At 40.5% G+C, this 20,544-nt stretch overlaps 1 protein-coding gene across 2 annotated transcripts in view; it reads left to right on the top strand.

The window, feature by feature from the left end:
- Positions 1 to 20,544, top strand: part of Nhe1 (Na[+]/H[+] hydrogen exchanger 1) — a 52,300-nt gene continuing 31,756 nt past the window's right edge. For both annotated transcript variants that reach the window (XM_084587860.1, XM_084587859.1), the window contains exons 1-5: positions 1 to 554; positions 1,992 to 2,155; positions 4,449 to 4,529; positions 6,396 to 6,454; positions 12,557 to 12,640. In XM_084587860.1, coding sequence (XP_084443986.1) covers positions 373 to 554; positions 1,992 to 2,155; positions 4,449 to 4,529; positions 6,396 to 6,454; positions 12,557 to 12,640 — 570 coding nt within the window. In that variant the 5' untranslated portion in view covers positions 1 to 372. The remainder of the gene's footprint in view (positions 555 to 1,991; positions 2,156 to 4,448; positions 4,530 to 6,395; positions 6,455 to 12,556; positions 12,641 to 20,544) is intronic.

The following is a 20,544-nucleotide window of genomic DNA, read 5'->3' as shown; positions in this document are numbered from 1 at the left end:
TGTAGTGGAGTAGGTATACATGGTGACATGATTCGCTGAAATAAGAGCGGTTGTACTGGAGAACTGACAGCTGCAGAAGGGCAGCGGCCGACTTTCTCGTTGTCGGTTGCATTGCATAGTAGACCTGGCTGGCTGGCTGGCTGCCTGTGACCTGACCCTGCCCGTCAAGCAGTGCTGCTCGTTTACAGCTCATGTGCCGGGGTACTTCCGTTTGCACTGCTTGAGCTCTACCGGATTTTGAGCTGTTCACAACATCGAAATCTCGTCTGAAGTCCTAAATATGGGTTGAGCGCAAGCACTGGAAAGCCCCCGAAGTCGTAGACATCGCCAAGCCTTAGCACCGTGCTCGTCGTCAACCACCCAAGTGAAGATATGCGGCTGCATATGGAGTCCGGTGTCGTCATGACTTGTGTGAAAATTGTGACGACTGTTCTAGTCATGCTGTGGCTTGCACCTGCTTGCGAATCGGCATCTGAAAAAACTCCGCAGACATCGACTCAGATGTCATCAATACGAACGTCAAGTAGTAGTTCGTCGAGCACAGCGGCCAATGTGTAAGCTGACTTATCTCAGGCATATAAGGTCGCGTGCTGTAACTCGGGCAATAATTGGCTATGTGTATTGGCAGAGGTAACTGAAATCGAGAATACTATATCTATCGTCTCATATTACTGTGTAGATGTATATAAAATTCATGCATATAAGCTGGTTAAGAATCTTCCCTAATATTTTTCTTTTCGGTTAGCCGTCGGCAAAACATGGACTATGGGCGTTCCAAGAACTGTGTGCGCTAATTGCGGCAGCGCAAAAGGGCGCAGGTTTGTACGTCTGCAGTGCAAATGCCAGTAACTCTTGTTTTATTTAACTCACAAAGTTAATTAGTTATGACTTGTGAGAAGATTACCCTGTTAAAAGAAAAAAAAAGAAATCCCATCCTCAACTTAATCAAACGTAGGCGCACACTTTTCTGTGAGAGATTTTCGAGTGCTAGCTTTAGTTCAAGTAGCTGGCTGCTGCTTTGATACCTGTGTCAAATATTTTCGCTAAATGTAAAGTGCATTGCAGATTGGTGCAAACATTTGCAAAACATCTCATCAAACTTAAGCGGGAAATCCACAAATAAAGACACAGACGAGAAGATCACAAGGACGGGTGTCCGTGTCTTTAATTTGCACATTTCCTTTGCTTAAGTATGTATCACTAACTCACCCAACATAGCGCACTCTACAGCTTATCAAAGCTTGCTTTATGTTAGCCTTGTTTCATGTTTACGGAGGGAGCAAAGACGGGAAAGAGGGTCATAGAGAATTCAAAACAAACAGGAATAAAGATATTGCAACTTGTCTGTTTTCTATTCCTATACACAGTTTTTCTGTGACTGTCAAGCTGGTGACAGTGCAGCCAGAAGTGCCATGTCTGTATTGTTCTACACTTCTGTGGAGGAATGGTTTCTTATGTATGCCTGGCATTTTTGTTTAAAAAAAAAAAAATTTATAATGTCCTACTTTGGCTCATAATGATTACCTGCCCCATTCACTTAGTGGTTGTGGCGACCAGCTACTGAGAACTGATTTGGGGTTTTGATCCTGGACTCTGTGGAAAAAAAATTCAAATATGCCCATACACAGAAACTTGTTGCATGTACCAGTGCAGACAAAAAGTAAACAAAGCACGCTATTTCCTTCTAAATTTTTGCATGCGTTGCATGTTTGAAACTGGCAGTCGTGGTATGTGCAAACCGGTAGTAGACGCCAGTGCCCTTTCACTTGGACAAATATTGTTTTTTTACCTCCAGTGGAGAAGGCGTAATTTTAATTTGAACAGAAAAGTGTACTCCGGTTACTTACGTCCATACCTGTACAAGAATCCTTGCTGGTTGAAATATACTTACTGCTCTCCTTTGTTTGCCTCATGCAGCTCCAGCTTATAAAAATCAAATTCTGGTTATGGAGTTCTTAGCTTTCCTGACTATTTTTGTCTACCTGCTGCAGAACAATGTCCGTATCAAATGGAACAGACAGCAATGTTTCAACGATTGCTGTGACAGCATCTATGCTTCCTGCCCAGCCACCAGAGCCAGTCCTTCCACAGAAGGAATCTGCAGAAGAAGAGCATCACTCTAGCATGACCATCTTCTTTGCGCTCAGTGTTATAGGTGTGTAAATTCCCATTTTGGGTAGTGTAACTAAAGTGAATTGGTACAGCATACTAGTACAATCATTTGCATATCTGGTTTAACAGCTTTACAGGGCCTTATGTTTGACAACAGCAGCTTGTTTGTGCTTAAAGTCTGCAAAAAAATCTTATGCCCTTGTTTTAGCACATATGCAATCATTACTGTCCTTGCTTGTAGTTGGAACAAAAAAACAACAATCATCCGTAAGCTCGAGCTTCTGAAGAGTAAGTTCTGCAGACTGAGTGAACTGGTGATGTCATTTGACACACAAAAGTGGGATATTGAAAATATGTGGTTGGGTACTCATATTTGCCCTACCTATGGCTAATTCAGTCTACTTTGCTTGCTGAACTATCTCCTTCACATGTGAGGCTTGCATGTGATAAGGCTTCTATCTTTCTTACCACATGTATTAGGCATGTTCCAGTGCCAAATGTGTTACTGCATAAAGTGGATTGCAGCATCTGATTTCCTTAATATTTAAGTCAGCGATAGAAGAAACTTCGTCTTCGAAAATTGTTAAGTTACATATACAATAGATTGTGAGTTAGTACAATATTAAACAAAAGCTAATAACCTGATCATGTTGCACTCAGCACATTGATCTGATGTCATTTCTCACCGGTAAACATTTTCTGATGTCATTTTAAACAGTGCATATCAGTCTTGAATTTGAAGTGAGATCTTTTCTGTCTCAGCTCCAGTGCTGATTGGGCAAGGCAGTGTCTTATTACTATTTTGGCTTGATCTGTCCATGTGTGAAAAAGAGGAAGATGTTAGGTCATTAAGGAAAAAAAAAAATTAATATCATAGCAAGGGTAGTGTGCTGTTTTGGTATGTAAGGTCATATGGTATGATATGGCTGTAGGTACATTAGTATAACATTAGTCAGGAATGTATAGGTCACCGATTTTGCTGCTGGGCCTTATAGTAAACCTCTTTTATCACCCATGTCACTCCTGAGCTTCAAAAGTGCGAGGAAAATATTTTTACTTATTATTGACAGACTTCAAGTTGATGCAAAAGATGTCTCACTGCATGACTTGGGAGCAAACCTGTTGTGATGTATATTCCTCAGAATGGTTGTGCACCCTTTGACAAAAATATACAGCCCACAGTGTTTATTTCCAGACCTTGCTGAGTGGCACTTAACGCATCGCCAGTGTTCTAAGTCTGTGTACAGTGAGAAAAACTCTCATCCTTGCCTCTCCAAACTTGGGACTTCCATGGATGCTGCATAGGAGCTCTTGAACTGGCTCGGAGCAAAACCTTTAGGCTCTAAATTCTTGACAAAAGTGTACATGGCACATTAATCAGGCTAGGTTTGGACATGTGAACTTACCGTTTGTGGTCTTGGTAGAATAACACTTTTTTCTGGTTATGTACTGGGACTTTTGCTTTCTTAAGGCAAGCATGACATTCAAATTTTTGTTTGTTATGTCGCTGGTTCGTTTATTTTGCACATTTTGCTCAACTTCGTTTATACGACTGGAAAGTATGGGTTCAATCTCTGCTGCAGCGTTCGTGATTTGTTGAAGGCAAAATGCAAAAGATGGCCATGTGCTGTGTGCATGTGTGCTGTGCACGGACTCCCAGGTGGTCTAAATTATCCGGAGCCCTCCAAAATTTTTCCCTTTTAGCAGAGGCAGATTTATGGATCGATCCTGAAAGAGGCTGCTGGGGAAAGGCTGTCCCCTTGAAATCGTGTTTTTTTTTGGCCGGTTTCATAAAAAAAAAAAGAGGTTTAGCATGATTTTACTATGTAAAGTATTTCTCTTGCGGGAAGGGACTGTTTCCTCATTAAATCTGCCCCTTCGTCATAGCCCATGACTCATTTCAAGATGTTAAATCCAACAATACAGTGCTTTAGGCCAATGCGTGGTTACACTGAAGTGTTTTTTGGTGATTGTGAGATCAATTAGTCTTGTTTTGTTGTTACTTGTGACTTATTGAATGAGGTTTGACTTTGAGGCTCACAGTATATTTAATTTGAAAGTTTGGCTCTTGGTGTACCTATCTTTCCGTAATTGTTTCTGTCATGTCTCCTGTAAGCCTTGCTCTTCAATTCTTTTTATTAACAGGAACACCTCTGGTGTGCGAAAGGTGTCTGTCTGCAGTCATCCCTTACTGTAACATCTGATTTTGTTCTGCAGCTGTTGCCAAGCCCTCTTTACATGACCTAATGTGCATGTGTAGTGTTCTTTTGTGGACAAAAGGAGAAAAACAAACGTTGCATTGTATGAGAGACTAACATGGCATTTTTCTATTCCAGCGGTGTGCATATTGATGATCCATTTTTTGATTCAGGCCAATTTTGAATTTCTTCCTGAAAGCGTTGTCGTTGTTCTTATAGGTAAGCAGTTTGCTTAATTATTATTTTTTGCAACATAGGCCACATTTGGGATAAAACTTAATGATACAAGAATGAATGCAGAGTTTGTGCTAAAATATGTGCACATTTATTCGTTAATCTGCTGATTCCTCTAATACAGTCCCTCAAATTGGTACTGAACACTATTCTCATGCATTGTAACAACTATGTAATCCATTTTCTGATAACAGATCGGCTTGCAGCTTGTATATAAAATGTTGTAGAACCTTTTGCTATGCAATTCATTATTAAAAGTAATTAACTCCTGTGTTAGCTCTAAAGTAAACAAAATGAGCTAAGTTATGAACAGGATTGCACCTAGAACAAAAAAAAAAAGATTATTTTTCTGACTTGTCTTCTTTTTTGATGACATAGTCTTCCTTTGCATTTGATTCTCATGCCGCTCTGTTAAACAAATCGTGACTCTGTCTGCTGTTTGAGTAGAATGGTCAGACGTCTCATTTTTGATCCTATTGCTGCCTCTCTTCATGTGCTTTCATAGAGCCATGCTTAGTGAGCTACTTTCACTTTCTTTTTCTCTCATACGTGCAGTTTTTGTAAGAATAAAACTTAAAATGATATTTTAAGCATACCTGCAAGGCTATTGGAAGAGCTACACACTGGTTTTCATCCTAAAGTTGTTTATAGCATGGAATTAACGAGGAAACTTTCATGAAGTCCTGCCTTTTGCATCCCGTTTGTTTCTTTGACTATTTTTTCCTCACATTTGCTCTAAAAATTCTGGTCACTTCTGCTGTGAGGTGTGATTTTAATAAAGAGATAATGCCCAATAATGTCGAACTTTTGGCTTGTTGGTTCATACAAGCTGTAGCGCACACATGATGAGGGACTGAGAACGAGAGGACACACACAGCGCTAAGTTCCAACAACTTTATTTGGAAAAAACGGCACCTGTATATACACAAAGTACATTGTCGTGATCTCACAAGTCAAGCACGGAATCAGCAAGAACGAAGGTAATCTATTTCTTTTTTTTGAAAAATTAACAGAGGGGGTACTCAGGCATGCACGCAGATAGCCAGATTAGGAAGTGCATGCATGAGTACCCCCTCTGTTAATCTTTCAAAAAAAGAAATAGGTTACCTTAGTTCCTGCTGATTCCGTACATGACTTGTGAGATCACGATGATGTACTGTGTGTATATAGAGGTGCTGTTTTTCCAAATAAAGTTGTTGGAGTTAGCGCACGTGTGTGTTCTCTGGTTCTCAGTCCCTCGTCTTGTGTGCGCTACAGCTTGGGAGATAATGCCCAATATACAATATAGACGTCTTTCATAACTCTGACAGTCAGTGTTCTACGTAGTGATAACCCCTTTGGCATCGTGATGTAGCGCGTCCTAAGGAATGTCCTAAGGAATGGACATGCCTGGTGAGCAGCAACTTGGTACAGCTGCATTTCATGCTTCCTTAGAGATTCTTGGCAGTGGTTTGGCATAGCTGTGCTTAATCTCTTTTTTTTTTTTGCGACAAAAACGCATAGCAGATGCCGGCAGGAAGTGCTTGGGACGTTATTCTATTGACTTCTGCAACTCTGTATGCTATTCTCAGCCGCAAAACCTGCTGGGCTGCTGTAACGAAAGAGCGGTTCTCATGTCGAGAAGCTGGCTTCTAAAATGTTGCAAAGGGTCCATAGTACTAAGTTGTTCATGATCATATTATGAAGCTATAGAAGTCTGATTGCTTTATTTGCTGAAGCTTTTATTTCACCCTACAGCTACTTTAAGGCATTGTAATAAAACTAATGAGCTGAAGTTTGTGCTTGTAATATAATAATATTGTTGAGCTTTTGTATGATTTGACTTGTTCCTTTCTTTTTTTCTGCTCCCAGGTGCCTTGATAGGCCTCCTCATGAAGTTGATATCAAGCCAGCACCTTGGGAACTGGCAGGTAAAAAGTTAGCTTCATTTAGTTTTTGCGCTACTTTACAAAGGTGCTTCACTGTAACATACTTAACTTGCCGCAAATCCTTGCACTAGGGTTTGTGCTTTAGGCTTCGCAAATATGAGAAAAAAACGATGCTCAAGTTTGACATATATATTACTTCTGAGCAAAAAGTGGAGTTATACTTATGCGAAAGCGCCCCTTACAAGTTTGGATATTGCAAGTAAACGAGGTCATTGCCCTGATTAGGCAGGTATCTATGCTGCTCAAAATATTGAGGGCCTGCACACAGTGGTAACCAGAAATTCAGAGCTAACTTGTATTCCTTCTAAGACTTGGCCAGTCTTGCCGCAGGCTTCTTCTACTTGTGACATAATATTGGTAGGTGCTGTGTAGCAGAAATTCAAACCTTTTCTTCGGTTGATCGACCTAGTTTGTGGGTGAACTCGTGGTACTCCAAAGACTGATACAGCAGCGTCTCCTCTGGAAAAACATTGTTTTCTCACAGTGTCAGTATACCTTCAATGCTCTGTTCACTCTTTTATGTGCACTTTTCTCAACAAAGAAGCTAGCAGTTTACTGTGTAGTAGTTTGTTTACACTTTGTTGGTGTTGTGTAATCTGCCCCGTTCGTTGGTTGGTTTCTTTTTGTATTGCGGTTTTACTGCCTGTTTTGTGGAGGCCATGCCTGCTGGTACATGGTTTCTATCTGGTATGTGGTGTCCATGAATGTGCTAGTGTATGACCATTTTGAATCCACTGTGGTAATCATGTTCAACATAGTGCAATATATATTCACTGCCATGTTCCACTCCCTCTTAGCAACAGGTGTAGATGTACATTTGGCACAGTACAGGTAAAGATAGGACATATGATCTCTAATGTAGGTTTCTGCCTTCTCTGAGGGTGAGGAGAAAGAGGAATGTCACTTGGGGAGGCTGTACAGCATTGTGTGAAGGGCTTAATTCTGATGCCTGCATTTTACTGTGAGCAAGCTTTTTAAAGAAAGTGTTTGCAGAATTCTTGCAACAGCACATTCATGGAAGAACGCCTCACAACAGCCAGAGTATACCCATACCTGTGACCAGAGGGTGCTAGGTGCCCTTTAACCCATTCAGTATGTCCCTTCTTCTTTTTGCCTTTGGACTACTTCATTTGCGCCGAACTTTTTCTTATCATAATGGACCTACTAGTCCAACAAAAAGTTTTACTTCAGAACCCATTCAGTGACAGGTTTTTCCTGGAGTGACACACCTCCTGTGTCATTTTTTTTTTCCTAGCCAAGGGAATGAACATGGTGGTTTATTTTGGTTATGCACATAGCAGAACATAACATAGATAATGACAAATGCACGTTTTAGTGTCCCCCATTTGTTGCTAGCTAACATATATTAATCAAATGAAGAGATGAAAAAGCACTACTGTTCTCAGTACTTCTTGACTGTTCTCAGCACTGTCTTGACAGTGCATTAAAGCTTGAAATATGGGTCTAGGCACAAACTTTTCTCATACGCAGTGCACAATACATGGATGTCTTCTTTTTTCCCCTCGGAATTCGACTGTGAAGAGCCACAGCTTTAGTCTACAGTCCTGGGCATTTGGACTGTGAAGCAATCGCGCGCTAAGGCCATCAATGTCAGTGGCCCAGACAATATAAAAATTGCAACTTGTAGAAGACAAGCTAAATAGAGAGGGGGAAATGTGGTGCAACCATCTTTGCTTGCAGCTGATAGCAGTGAGGTAGGCTATGATGGAATAATGCCCCTCACTATGGAGAGGTAGTGGTGTGCACCCCTGAAACTTGACTCGATGTAGCAAATGCAACAGGAGAATAATAGACAGCTTTCATTGAAGTCGCAACAGATAGCGGACCCACTGTTTGAACAAAGGATCTCAAGCATAGGAGTTTTTTTTCACCCTCCACTCATTTCAAAATTTGACTATGACGCCAGGAGCGAGAGGTGAGCACGGTTGCTTCGCGATATCGACAGCCTTCGACTGACAACCTAGTGCGAGGTGATGAATAGAAGCTTTGAAGAAGATACAAGAGACAAAGGCTCCACACCAAGCATGCTAGCTTTACGTTTCGGCACACATTTTTGAAGGCAAAAGAGAACATGTTAGTACATCAGTGATGTTGAATTGGTCACTAGGCATATACAGTTTTGTTATGGGGAGAGCAGCTTACACACATATAGAGTAGAACCCCTTTATAGTAAAGTAACTGGGACCAGTAAAAATATTTACTATATCATGGTCTTTACTATATATCAGTTGCTGGTGATGACATGGTCCTGAAGATCCTGTCTGGTAGCTAAATAAGCACTTACTGAAAACTTCTTGTTGCTTATGAAAAAAAGCTCTGAAATACCTTCCATCTTACTTTTATCATCCCTTTGAGCGATTTTTTTAAAACTGTTTTTACAACTTGCGGAAGTACCTCGTAAGCATAAGGACAATGTGGCTACAAATGCAACCAAGTTCAATTTCATGTGAAAACCAAAACCTTGCATGAACATGATGTCACTTTTTGCTGTTTCTGACTTTTAAAAGGCAATAAATTATAAATGCGCGTGGCAGTCAAGTGCTGTAAGACCATACTCGCTGCACTTCCACTTTTTGCCTCCGCCACCTGACACTTCATGCTGCGCAGTGCAGTGAATGTTTGCCCGTTTCTTCCCCTCCCCTATTTCTTGCCGCACTTTTACTCTCCTTTACTTTCTGAACGAACCACGCCGCCTCCTTTTTATGTTTGTAGACAGTTTTGCTTTCTTTTTTTTATTTCTGTTTCTTCCCCTCCCCTATTTCTTGCCGCACTTTTACTCTCCTTTACTTTCTGAACGAACCACGCCGCCTCCTTTTTATGTTTGTAGACAGTTTTGCTTTCTTTTTTTTATTTCTATGCACTGCGTCCTTTCCCTCGCGGCTTCGAGACCTTCGTAAAGTCGGCTTCTCCTGAATGCTGCTAAGCATGGTGGTGAAGCCACTTAAACGAACACTCGGTGTTGTTTTTCTGTTTTCAAATACAAAAATCTCTGCCTGTCGATTCAAGGTAGTGCGTGGGCGGCGATATCATATCGTGTGAGTCATCGCCGGGGCCAAGCGCACTTTACTATAACCGATTTTTACTAAAAACGTCTTTACTATAAAGGGGGAAAAATGTACAGTTGTCTATGGAAGATGAACGGGGACTTCAGTTTCATTTTACTATATCAGAGTTTTTACTATAGCATAGCGGAGTTCTACAATACATACTACTTCTAAGTCTTTACATTTTTCATTACTCATGAGTATATTGGTATCAGAAAACATCTGTCTGATTGCAGTATTTTTACTTGTTTTTCCTTGTTTACATGCAGTCATATCTTTTGCAAGCAGCCTTTTTTGCATTAATATTATTTCCTATAAGGTCTATTACACTTGAAAGCATTCTCATCAATTTGCGCCATATACGCATGTAACAGTGAGCAGACCAACTTGCCTGTACAAAGCTGTACAGTGTTTTTAAACTTTATCGTAACTATTTTGAAAAATACTCCTGCCTCAACCGGAGGCTCATTTGCACTGAAACTGTGTCCAAAGATTGCATGTTGTTGACCTTTTTGTTAAGTAGTAAGTTTAACCGTGTGATGCTTACCTGATTTGGCGACGCATTATAAAAACCAGAACTGTTCGACGAGATTGGGGAGCAAAATACCCGAACGCCAAGTTTCCGGAAAAATGCAGTTATGGCACCATCTGGCATCATTGGATGAAAGCGCCGTGGTTCTAAAGCGCCCAGGCAAGCTTGGTACATTTTCGTAATGATGCTAGATGAGGCCACCATTGCTCTTCGCTGGAAAATTGATGTTTGCGTTTTTCGCTCCTTCAGTCTTGTCACAGACGATCTGGTTTCTCATTCTGTGGGGCCAAACCAGGTAAGCACCACCGTAAGACTTACTATGCAACAACAGGGTCAACAGTGGGCAAGCTTTCAGTACGGTTTCACAGCAAACATGCCTCCGGTTCAGGCGGGAGAATTTTTCAAAAGGGTTCCAATAAAGTTGCCGAACAATGTATGTCAGGCTATGCAAAACTGAAGGACACATTGGCCATACCTTTTGTGATGCCTTGGGGTGGTGTAATTTTATTCTCTCAATGGCACAGTACCCAAACTTCTAATTTTGCCTTGCACTTGAAAGTTTTTTAAAGTTCAATTTGGTTGAAAGAGTTTCAAAATTTAACAAAGCGTTTGTTTGTGAATTCATTTCAAAATAAGTTTCAAAGTGCATCATAAAAGGTAACACATACCCAGATGAGACAGTAGGGCCATTTTTTTACCTTACACCAGCTGCACTGGTGTAGAAATCTCCAATACCTTCAATGGTGTTTTGCTACACTAGTGTTGCTGGTGTAGGTTAAAAAATGGCCCTAGTAAATGACTTACGTGGTGTTAATTTTTGCAATTGAAGAAAGAGAGAAAAAAAAAATTAGCTTACGCCACAAGACTCCAAACTGCTATCTTACGCATTTGGAAACAGAACAGCGTACCACTGCATCACAAAAGCAAACAGTGCGTCAGTCACAGTTTTGAGAATTGCGGGATCCCGAACGCGTTTAGAGGTACCGAAAAATATTTTATACAGAAAGATGTCTCTATGAAGGGACTCTCAGCAGATGATACATGTACCGGATGACAGCGATCAAGAAACCTCGAATCTGAGGACACTTAGTCCTGGATGCGCATGCTATGTGACTGCGCGTAGTGATAGGCACGAACAGGCACAAGCGCTGCATGTGATGGCCAATAGCTTACGCGCTGTCATCTCACATCCGAGCTGGAAGCGGCCTACCGATTTTAGGACAGCAAAAGGACCCTGTGGCTTCCGTGATTGCCGGGCAAATCTGAACTGCTCTTCTCCTCACTGGATGTGAAATTCTACAATCAAGTTTGACAAAAGCAGTTGTTGGGCGAGTTGGTGTTATCGATGATCTATAACTACAGCGCTGTGTGGTGTCCCTCCTTCATCTTCCCTCCATCTTTGTCTCGTCTTTTGCTCTGTAGTTATGGATATTTGACCAAGCTTGTCAGCACAAGAACGGGAGCGAACCAGCACCTGCACATGACGGTTTGTGGCACTATTCGACGTCTGGTGCGGGGTTGCGTTGGGCGTGAAAGCGCACACAATTCACGAAAAAAACCACAAAATGTAGTGTAAAAAATACTTTTCTTGATCTTTCCTCGCTCGCATTATACGCAGATGCAATCTTCTTTTCCCATTTTTGCTATCCCGAAATTATACTTCGTATTATACCCGGGTTTTTATGATATGTGTGTGTCTTATGTATGTACATCTTATGTGTTTCTCCTTATTCACTCTGTTCGCATCATGGTTCTTCAAAACTTCATATGTACACTCAGTGGTGTGGTAGGTGGCTGCTGTTTTAACCTTATTTCTAAAATATACTTGTCTATTATGACAAGCATGTTGACATGCGTGAAACTTGATTCTGTGTGCTCAAAATTATTATTGCTATGGCATTGAGCTGTTGTGATGCCAGAAACCTCACATTCTCTGTAATGAAATTCTCTGATTGGTCAAGAAACGTCACATGTCTTGTGATGTCATGTGATCACTCAACCTATCGACGTTCTGGTAACAAGGCCATGAGACCTGATTGCTGAGCACTGATTTGTGGATGGGGTGTGTGACGTCGACGTCACGAGACCATGGGACATGGCCAAGCATGATTGGTTGTTGGGTTGTGTGATTATCACGAGACCACATCCCATAGCTGAGTTGGCAGGAGCTCTAGCAGGTGACGTGACCAAGCACTGATTGGTCGCCAAAGTGCGCGACATCATGAGACAATGTGACATGGCCAAGTTTGCAGGTGCCGGATGTGGTGACAGTAGGTTGTATGTGCAACCTTCTCTAATTATTTATATAAAAAATAAAATGACAGACAAAAAAAAAAGCTGCTGCATTCACATTGAATTGCAAGGAAAGAAATATACAGCAGCAACATCACTTCTACTGCTATATTGCATTTCACTATTAAGGTGACTTAAGCACCCCCCCCCCCCTCCCTCTCCCCAATAACGTTTTTCTTTTTTCTTTTTTTGCAGAAAGAAGAGGCACTAAGTCCAACAATGTTCTTTCTAGTTCTTCTGCCTCCTATAATCTATGAATCAGGATACAATCTACATAAGGTATGCATTTATTATTATAAGCTCATATTGGCTGATTTTATCATTCATGTTGCTCATATTTACTACTATAAGGGAAATTCAGAAGTAAACTCACTGTTGAGTTTTTAATAGTTCATAAATTTTGCAAAAACTTCAATTGAAGGCTTGGATTGGAATTTGTGGTTTATCACTGTGTGAGCATATTTTGGTAGACGTTAGACGGAGGGAAATACCCAGAGGGAAAGATCCCCTTTTGCATATATTGGTGATACAGCAGTATCCATTTCTAGTAGTACACAAAAAAGCACTTCTGACATCTCTGATTAGTGATTGGCAGTGTATCATACATGATAGGAAGAGCCAAAAAAAAAAAAAACGTTATGTATTGGCAGTTATGGACATTATGTCTCAGCGGTCTTGTGTAGTTTTTGCCATAATGGTTTGGTAGCCACGCCCTTCTCCTTTTGAGCACAAATTCAGTGACTAAATTCCTGGCCATAATAACCACATTTTGATATCAAAGCACCCATGTATTATTCTCTTGTGCAGTAGCACAAAAATTAACCCCGAGTCCTCAAGTATTGCATGTCTTATAGCCTGGATTTAGCTCTTGCAGCTACAGCTCACAAGTTAAGATGATAAATTTTTCTCGTAGAGGAATTGTGTTTCTGCTTCATACACTCATCACTAAATATTGGTTGAATGGTTTTTTTGGCATTTAATACCTTCATTAACTCGTTTCCTACCATGGGGAAAATGGCCATTTTTAGTAGGTTTTGGTAGTCTTTTTTATGTGTGCAAGAGCTAATAGATTTAATTTTTCACATAACACATGAAATGGAAGTTAAATGAACATGCTTTGTAGGCTTACAAGCTTGAGAGCATTTTGGCGGGCTAGTTAGTGCATAATAGAGGTGAAGAAAAACAGCGCAAAAACGAAGACGTTGTGTGGTCTCGTCTACGTTTTCGTGCTGTTTTTCTTCACCTTTATTACAAGCTTGAACCATGAAATACGCGTTTCAACACAAGATTTTGCAAAAATATTGCACAAAAAACTTGTAAAAATACACTTGTACCAAAAAGAAAAGCATGTTAAACTTGTTCTAAAATATACAAAAAGTTTGTTGTCTTATTGGCCACTATCTGTGAAAAAATATATACATATTAAAGTTCTAAGTTCTAAGTACATAATAATAATAATAACTGGATGCGCAAAACAAGGCCAATGATGAAAATTAAATTAACTGGCGTGTGGACACCAATGTTCAAGCCTGGTTTCCTTTTCCGTCACAGTCATGACTGAATTCAGAGAGTAAAGGCAGCCATTTCAGACACGCTGCTGCTCGAGGTGTCGACAAAATCAACCACAAACTAGGCAAAGTCATGAAATTTTTTAACATTTTAGAATCGGTCATTCTTGTTTTCAACTTGGACACTAATGCACCTTCAAAATATGTTCAAAATATGTTCAAAAAATGTCACCTTAAAGGAGAAAAGAAGCCAAAATTGAAAATAAAGTTTAGTTGTCTGATTACATGCCAGATGGCACAGTATAGCCGTAAGCAATGCGGAAGGCCCTGAAATCAATGTAGAAGTAATAATTAGTGGTCTGAAAGATGTACCGGGCCTTAGGGGCACATTAAAAAAATAACACCATTAAAAAAAAAAGAAAGAAAATTACATTGAAAACTAAACTTCAGTTGTCTGATTACATGCCAAATGGCACGGCTTGTCCATAAGTAACACGGAAGACTTCACAAAATCGTTGCGCGAAGTTATCATCAGCAGGCTAACAATGCTTAATGGGCACAGTAAGGAAAGAGTTAAAGAACTATCAACACCTAATTTATTTATGTTTTCTTATTTTAAATGATGTGTTGGACATCATAATACATGTATTACTGTGTGGTGCTTGCCTACGGCCGCTAAGTATGAGGCATGGAAAAAATTATAGTACAATTGCTGATGCGTATTTCTAATTCACTACAAGTCCGTGTGCTTCACATGCTGGAATGACAACAAACATCATATGATCAGTTGTATATTGCCATTTTCTTATGCTTTCATGGTCTAAGTATCAGCTGCCCATCACAGCCATCGTTAAACTGAAGCAAGATTAATTATAAATTATATAATGGTCAGAGGGGGATACCACGCGTTAATCCATGCATGAAACATTTTAAAGAAGAAAGCACACAAATATTAGGTGCCTATAGTCCTTTAACATTTAGTGCCTTTTATTCCTTTTAATCTGTCTTCACCCCAGTAAACATATCTCAGGGGAAATACTAATGGAGAACAAATTTTGTCTTTATACACACATTCTAATCCTACCTTGCCCGTAGTGGGTTAATACATTTCTTGTAGGTAGCATATCCACACACGGATATGTCAGCCAAGTTACGGTCATTTGAGGTGGTCAATACTCACAAGTGAGCAAATGAAGCTCTTCCTAGCTCCTTGCAGTGTGTCACTGTTACTGTATGGCTGGCATTATGCTCCATCAGGGCCCAGACTTTTTCTCTCGCTGCCATCGGCCTTCATGATAGTGGCTAGACCAGGGTTACCAGGAAAAATTGTGTACGGACATGGAGCAATGATCTAAGGGGAGAAGGGAGGATTGACAAAAGGGTGTAACGTTTGCCTCCTTCCCCAAATTCCTCCCTCCTGGTTCATAAAAAAGTTAGTAAAGCTGCGCTTACTGGCTTAGCACACGGACCAGTGAAAGCTGGTATAACTTTAATTTAGCCATATAATCCTGCATTCCACCATGGTACCACTCTCTGGTTGTACATTCCCCTGCCTTCGTTGTAACCCCCTCCTGCACAGAAGCTGCTTTCTATATTTTTCCCATGGCAATCACCTTCCAGTAGCGCATTGCTTTGCTTTCGTCATAAGCTCCTAAACCACTAGGTCACTTATTGCTTCCCACTCTTTCCCTCGTGCCTCTCCTTCCTTTCCCCTGAAAAATGGAGAGGGATTTCTCCCTTCACTTTGCCACCTGCTCACCATGGCTGGTGACTGCCAACTGTGTGGCACACAGAGACGCAAGAAGCAGAGTGGCCACATTTATTGAACAGTGAGCCTGGCCATGGATTAAAGTGACTTCACAAGCCCCAGAGCATGGTAGCTCTTGTTGATGTGAGACATGTGACACTTTGTGATGAACTTACACTCAGTCCCCTTTGTCATTGTTGCTTGACTCAATGGAATTGGCGTTACAGGAGTCCCCACATAGTGCAGACAGGGAGCTTGCTCGCAGTGCATTGTGCTGGAGACAATAGAGTGTGCAAGAAAGCAAGTGCACAGAAAGAAAAGGAGGAACATATAAAGGAAGGCTGGTCAAAATTATATCAGTAAGTCTGCAGGGTCATTGGGTAGACAAAGCAAGTTCAGGAGGGCAAGCCTGCTGGCTGCTTCGTAATGGGTGAGGGTTAGCATGATGTTTTGCTGTGACAAGTAGGAAATAGTGGAAATGGCTCATCCATAGCCTGAAATTATGGGGACAGATTTGGCTGATGATTTGGTCAATGTGTCCCACAGGTACAGATTCAAAGCCAGCAGCCAGAAAGAAGAGTGGTGTACTTGTGCTGAAGGGCTTGGTATATGGCGGTGAGGTTGAAAGTGACATGGCCTGCAGTAACAGCTGAACGGATGTGCTAACTGATGAGAGGCCAGCAATGCAAAAACAACGTTGCATATTGTTGCCTGGCATGAAACCTGCTGCTGATTCCATAGACGGTCTCTTTCCCTTCCCCCTTGCACGTTTTCTCTGCCTCCTCCAGATGGCAATTAAATTAATTCTCTAAGTTATAAAGGTCTTGCAGCTTATGCTGTAGATGCCATGGAAGAATGGCAGGGTTATATGGCTAAAGTATAAATCTAGCGCATGTGATATATATTTGACTTGCTGATGTAAAGAACCAACTCTGCATCAGGATTATTTGGAGACTATTCTTAATTGGACTGCCAGAAGATCAAATCAGTCGATATTGTCGACCATAAACCCTGACTGCTCATTGGAGGGTCAAATTCTAAAGTTAAAGCTCAGCTACTTTGGTCATCTGATGAGAAGAGAGGAGTCGCTGGAGAAAGATTTGATGTTGGGAAAGGTTGAGGGTCGCCGGAGACGGGGTAGGCAGCGAACGCGATGGTTAGATGGCATTCTCGAGGCATTGCAGATGAAGCTATGTGATGTTAAGAAGATAGTGAGAGACCGGAAAGCGTGGCGTGACATGGTCCATAGGGTCACGAAGAGTCGGACACGACTGAACGCCTGAACTGAACTGAACTGATTCTTAATTTTGTTCTGATTTTTCTGACTTGTGAGGATTGCTTCTTCCTCCTTCAGCTTAGTCAGCTTGTTTATGTGGAGTTTCTTTTGCAAGAGTTAGTTTGAATGGCTAAAACACATGACCGCATGTAGCACTTTACTCAGCATGGTCAGTGGCTACATAATCAAATGCCTCAGGTGCTGCTTACCTTTTCACCAACTCTAAGAAGGAACAAAAAATGTGAAAAGGCAGGGAATAGAGGGTAGCAGTGAAAGGTGCTCGTGCTTGAATATAGTTGGGGTAGCTGCATACGTTCTTGTGCAAGAACTGGTGGTTCGCTGTCAGAAAACATGGCAGTATTTAAATATTGCGCACTTGACAGCGTTTCAAAGTGAGCTACTGGTTACTATAACAGCATGGTCTTGCACCTTTGCACTTTTCTTAGAAACTACCTTTGTGATTTGTGTTTTCAGAATTTTGTTTTTACCATGAAATACTGTATAAGATTGTACTCTGGAATAAATTCATTTTATTATTGTTGCATCTATCGTCTGTGGTGCGATTGCGGAGCAGCCTTGCCATGCTCAATGAACTCTATGAGGAAATGAAAAACAAGCAAGCTGACTTAACAAAAGAAAATAAGGAACTTGCCTGTTGCAATAAGCGGTTAGCACAACGATTCGCTGTACAGGAGCAATACTCTAGGGTAAATAACGTTGAGGTTAAAGGAGTTCCTCTGACTCAGGGGAAAGCTACGTCGCAATCCTGGAAGGAATCGGATCGAAAATAGGTTGTCCAGTTTCTAGCACTGACTTAGAAGTTGCTCATCGAGTTCCTGCGAAAAGTGACAGCAACATCATAGCATGCTTTTTTCCCGTACCAAGAAGGCAGAGTTTATTGCTAAAGCAAAAAAAGCACGCATCAGCGTGAGCTTGATTGGAATTAAGGTCTCTGTTAACGACGACAAGCCCATCTATGTGAACGATCATCTAACCCCAGAGAACAAATGGCTTGACAGAGCGCTAACCTTGAAAAAAGAACAAAATCTGGGAGTTTGTGTGGGTGGACAATGGCCGTATAAAGGCAAGGAAGACCAAGGAAAGTGAGGTCTATCGTATCTCTGGGGCTGATGATCTGCCTGTTTTTACATAAACCGTGCACCACACATCGATAATCATCATGTTCTACTCACTAGATCACCTTAAAAGCCTTCTCCTTAAATCAGCTGATACCAATAAGTCTATTATTCATTTTAATTCTCGCAGTTTATCATGGCACTGCAATGACTCAGTAAACTTTTTAAGACTCGCTGATCACACCTTTTCACTCATTTGTCTTTCTGAGACATGGCTGTCATCTGACAATGATAGGCTATTTGCTTTACCCGGCTATCAAAATGAATACTGTCATAGGTCAACTGATCGGCATGGCGGATCTGTAATCTTCATCTCTAACGCTATAACTTAACGCTATATAAAATGCCATCACGGCATCTTGTTTCATACAGAAAAGTCCGAATCAATCTAGCTAGAATTTGACAAATTCATTTTTGCTTCAAACAAAAACGCTATCCTTGGTAGTATCTATAGCTCACCTTCCACATCTTATGAGCACTTTTGTCGTGAACTAGAAGTCATCCTTCAAATTTTGAATCGTGAAAGCATGAACATTGCCATCTTAGGTGACATTAATATTGATATAACTAACATTTCTGATAGCTCTTGTTCATTATACACTGACTTCTTGCTCGGCCATGGATTGGAGTCATTATTAATGTCACCTATGCGCATCACTCATCAAAGCTCAAGCACCCTCATTGATCATGTGTTATCAAATGTTATTACGCCTCAGATCGCAGGAGTTATCAACTTTGATATCACAGACCATTACCCTATTTTTCTGATAATCGAATGCCCTAATAAAGCGACCCCCAGGATATGTAATACGCAATCATTTAATAGATGCTGGTTTGTTGAGATTGTAACTGAGACTAACTGGGATAGATACTACAAGAAACATGCGCCAGTAACGCGCTCAGTAAATTTTCCGTGAAGTTCAAAGAAATAATTAGATCATGCACATCAATAAGTCCCATCACTCTTTGGTATTCAGTTTTGCGGAACCCATGAATCACCAAAAGCCTTCTAAACTGTATAAGGAAAAAAAATAACCTCCTCAAAAAGGTTAGGACACAGCCATTTAACTTTAACCTAGAACGACGCTTTCAAAAATATTCGGATATTCTTTCCGTAGTACTTAAACGCTGTAAACAAGAATGCTATCAAAAATGGAAATGACACTCGTAAGAATTGGGAAACAAAAAATTTTTGAACCTAGCTGAAAATAAAATAATCATAACAAAAGTTTCTGATGGCGAGAGTACTTTAACTAATCAATCTGACATTGTCAATACACTTAATTCCTTCTTCTCGCGGTGCGGTCCCTTGCCTCCAAGCAGCTTCTGTGGATCTAGTCGATGCCCTCATTCTTTCTACTTCCTACTTCACCAGATGAAGCCTTTTAGATAATTTTTAGTCTAAAAATATTACTCCTGGAATCGATGGAATTCCGTCTTTCAAAATAAAGCTGATTGGTCTTGAGCTGTGTAATGTTCTTATTCACATAATTAATCTAGTATTTAGGACTGGTGTTTTTTCTGCTGAACTTGAAAAGGGTAAGGTGATATCGATCTTCAAAAAAGGCAACAAAGAATGCATAACTAATTACTGTCCAATTACTATATTATCTTTGTTTAGTAAAATAATAGAAAGCTAATCGTTAATCGCATAATGAACTAGCTCCTTAAACTCAAACTGTTAACAGATGAGCAGTTTGGATTCCGCCCTAATTACTCCACAGAGCTAGCTTTAATTGAATTCACAGACAGAATCAAACAATAGTATATAGATAATGGCTTTTTTGCTGGTGCTGTTTTCTTAGATTTCACGAACGCATTTGACACAATTAAGTACAGAATACTATACACTAAATTAGAATCCCTTGGCATCTGTGAACCTGCTTTAGCTCTTTTGCGTAGTTATCTTACTAACCATACACAAGTTGTCCAGTTACAAGAAATGCTGTCTGATCTTGTAACTATAAATTTAGGAGTGCTACAAGGTTTCATTTTAGGTCCACTTCTTTTCCTAATTTACACCAATGACTTGACCTTGTCCCTAACTAACACTAAGTGTATACTTTACACGGATGATACAACAATATTCACTCATGCCTAATAAACAAATTAAACATAGACTTACAGAATATTGTTTTATGGTGCCAAATAACCACCTTCATGATATTCCGCTCTCATCAAAAGCAAATTATCACGAGCCCACACATTTGTCTGGGAGACCATATTATCTCTGCCTCCGAATCTGTTAATTTCTTGGCATCACGCTTGATTGTCATCTAAAGTTTAATTTACACACCAAATCTGTCAGTAAAAAAATTTCGTTTGGAATAGGGTTTAACCAAAGGAAAAAACCGCTAAATATTAGACAGCACACACAGACAGACGAACGGGACAGGCGTTCGTCTTTCTGTGTGTTCTGTCTAATATTTAGCGCTGTTTTTTCCTTGGTTAAACACAATGTCAGACCAACTAGCCCAGCAAGAGATACTGTTGTAATAGGGTGTTAATAAAAACTA

The sequence above is a fragment of the Amblyomma maculatum genome, chromosome 1, assembly GCF_055883805.1.
Source record: "Amblyomma maculatum isolate TAMU_Amacu chromosome 1, ASM5588380v1, whole genome shotgun sequence".
NCBI classification, from domain to species: Eukaryota; Metazoa; Arthropoda; class Arachnida; order Ixodida; family Ixodidae; genus Amblyomma; species Amblyomma maculatum.
The sequence above is the reverse complement of the archived record's forward strand: the minus strand, read 5'-3'. Positions and strand labels throughout refer to the sequence as shown.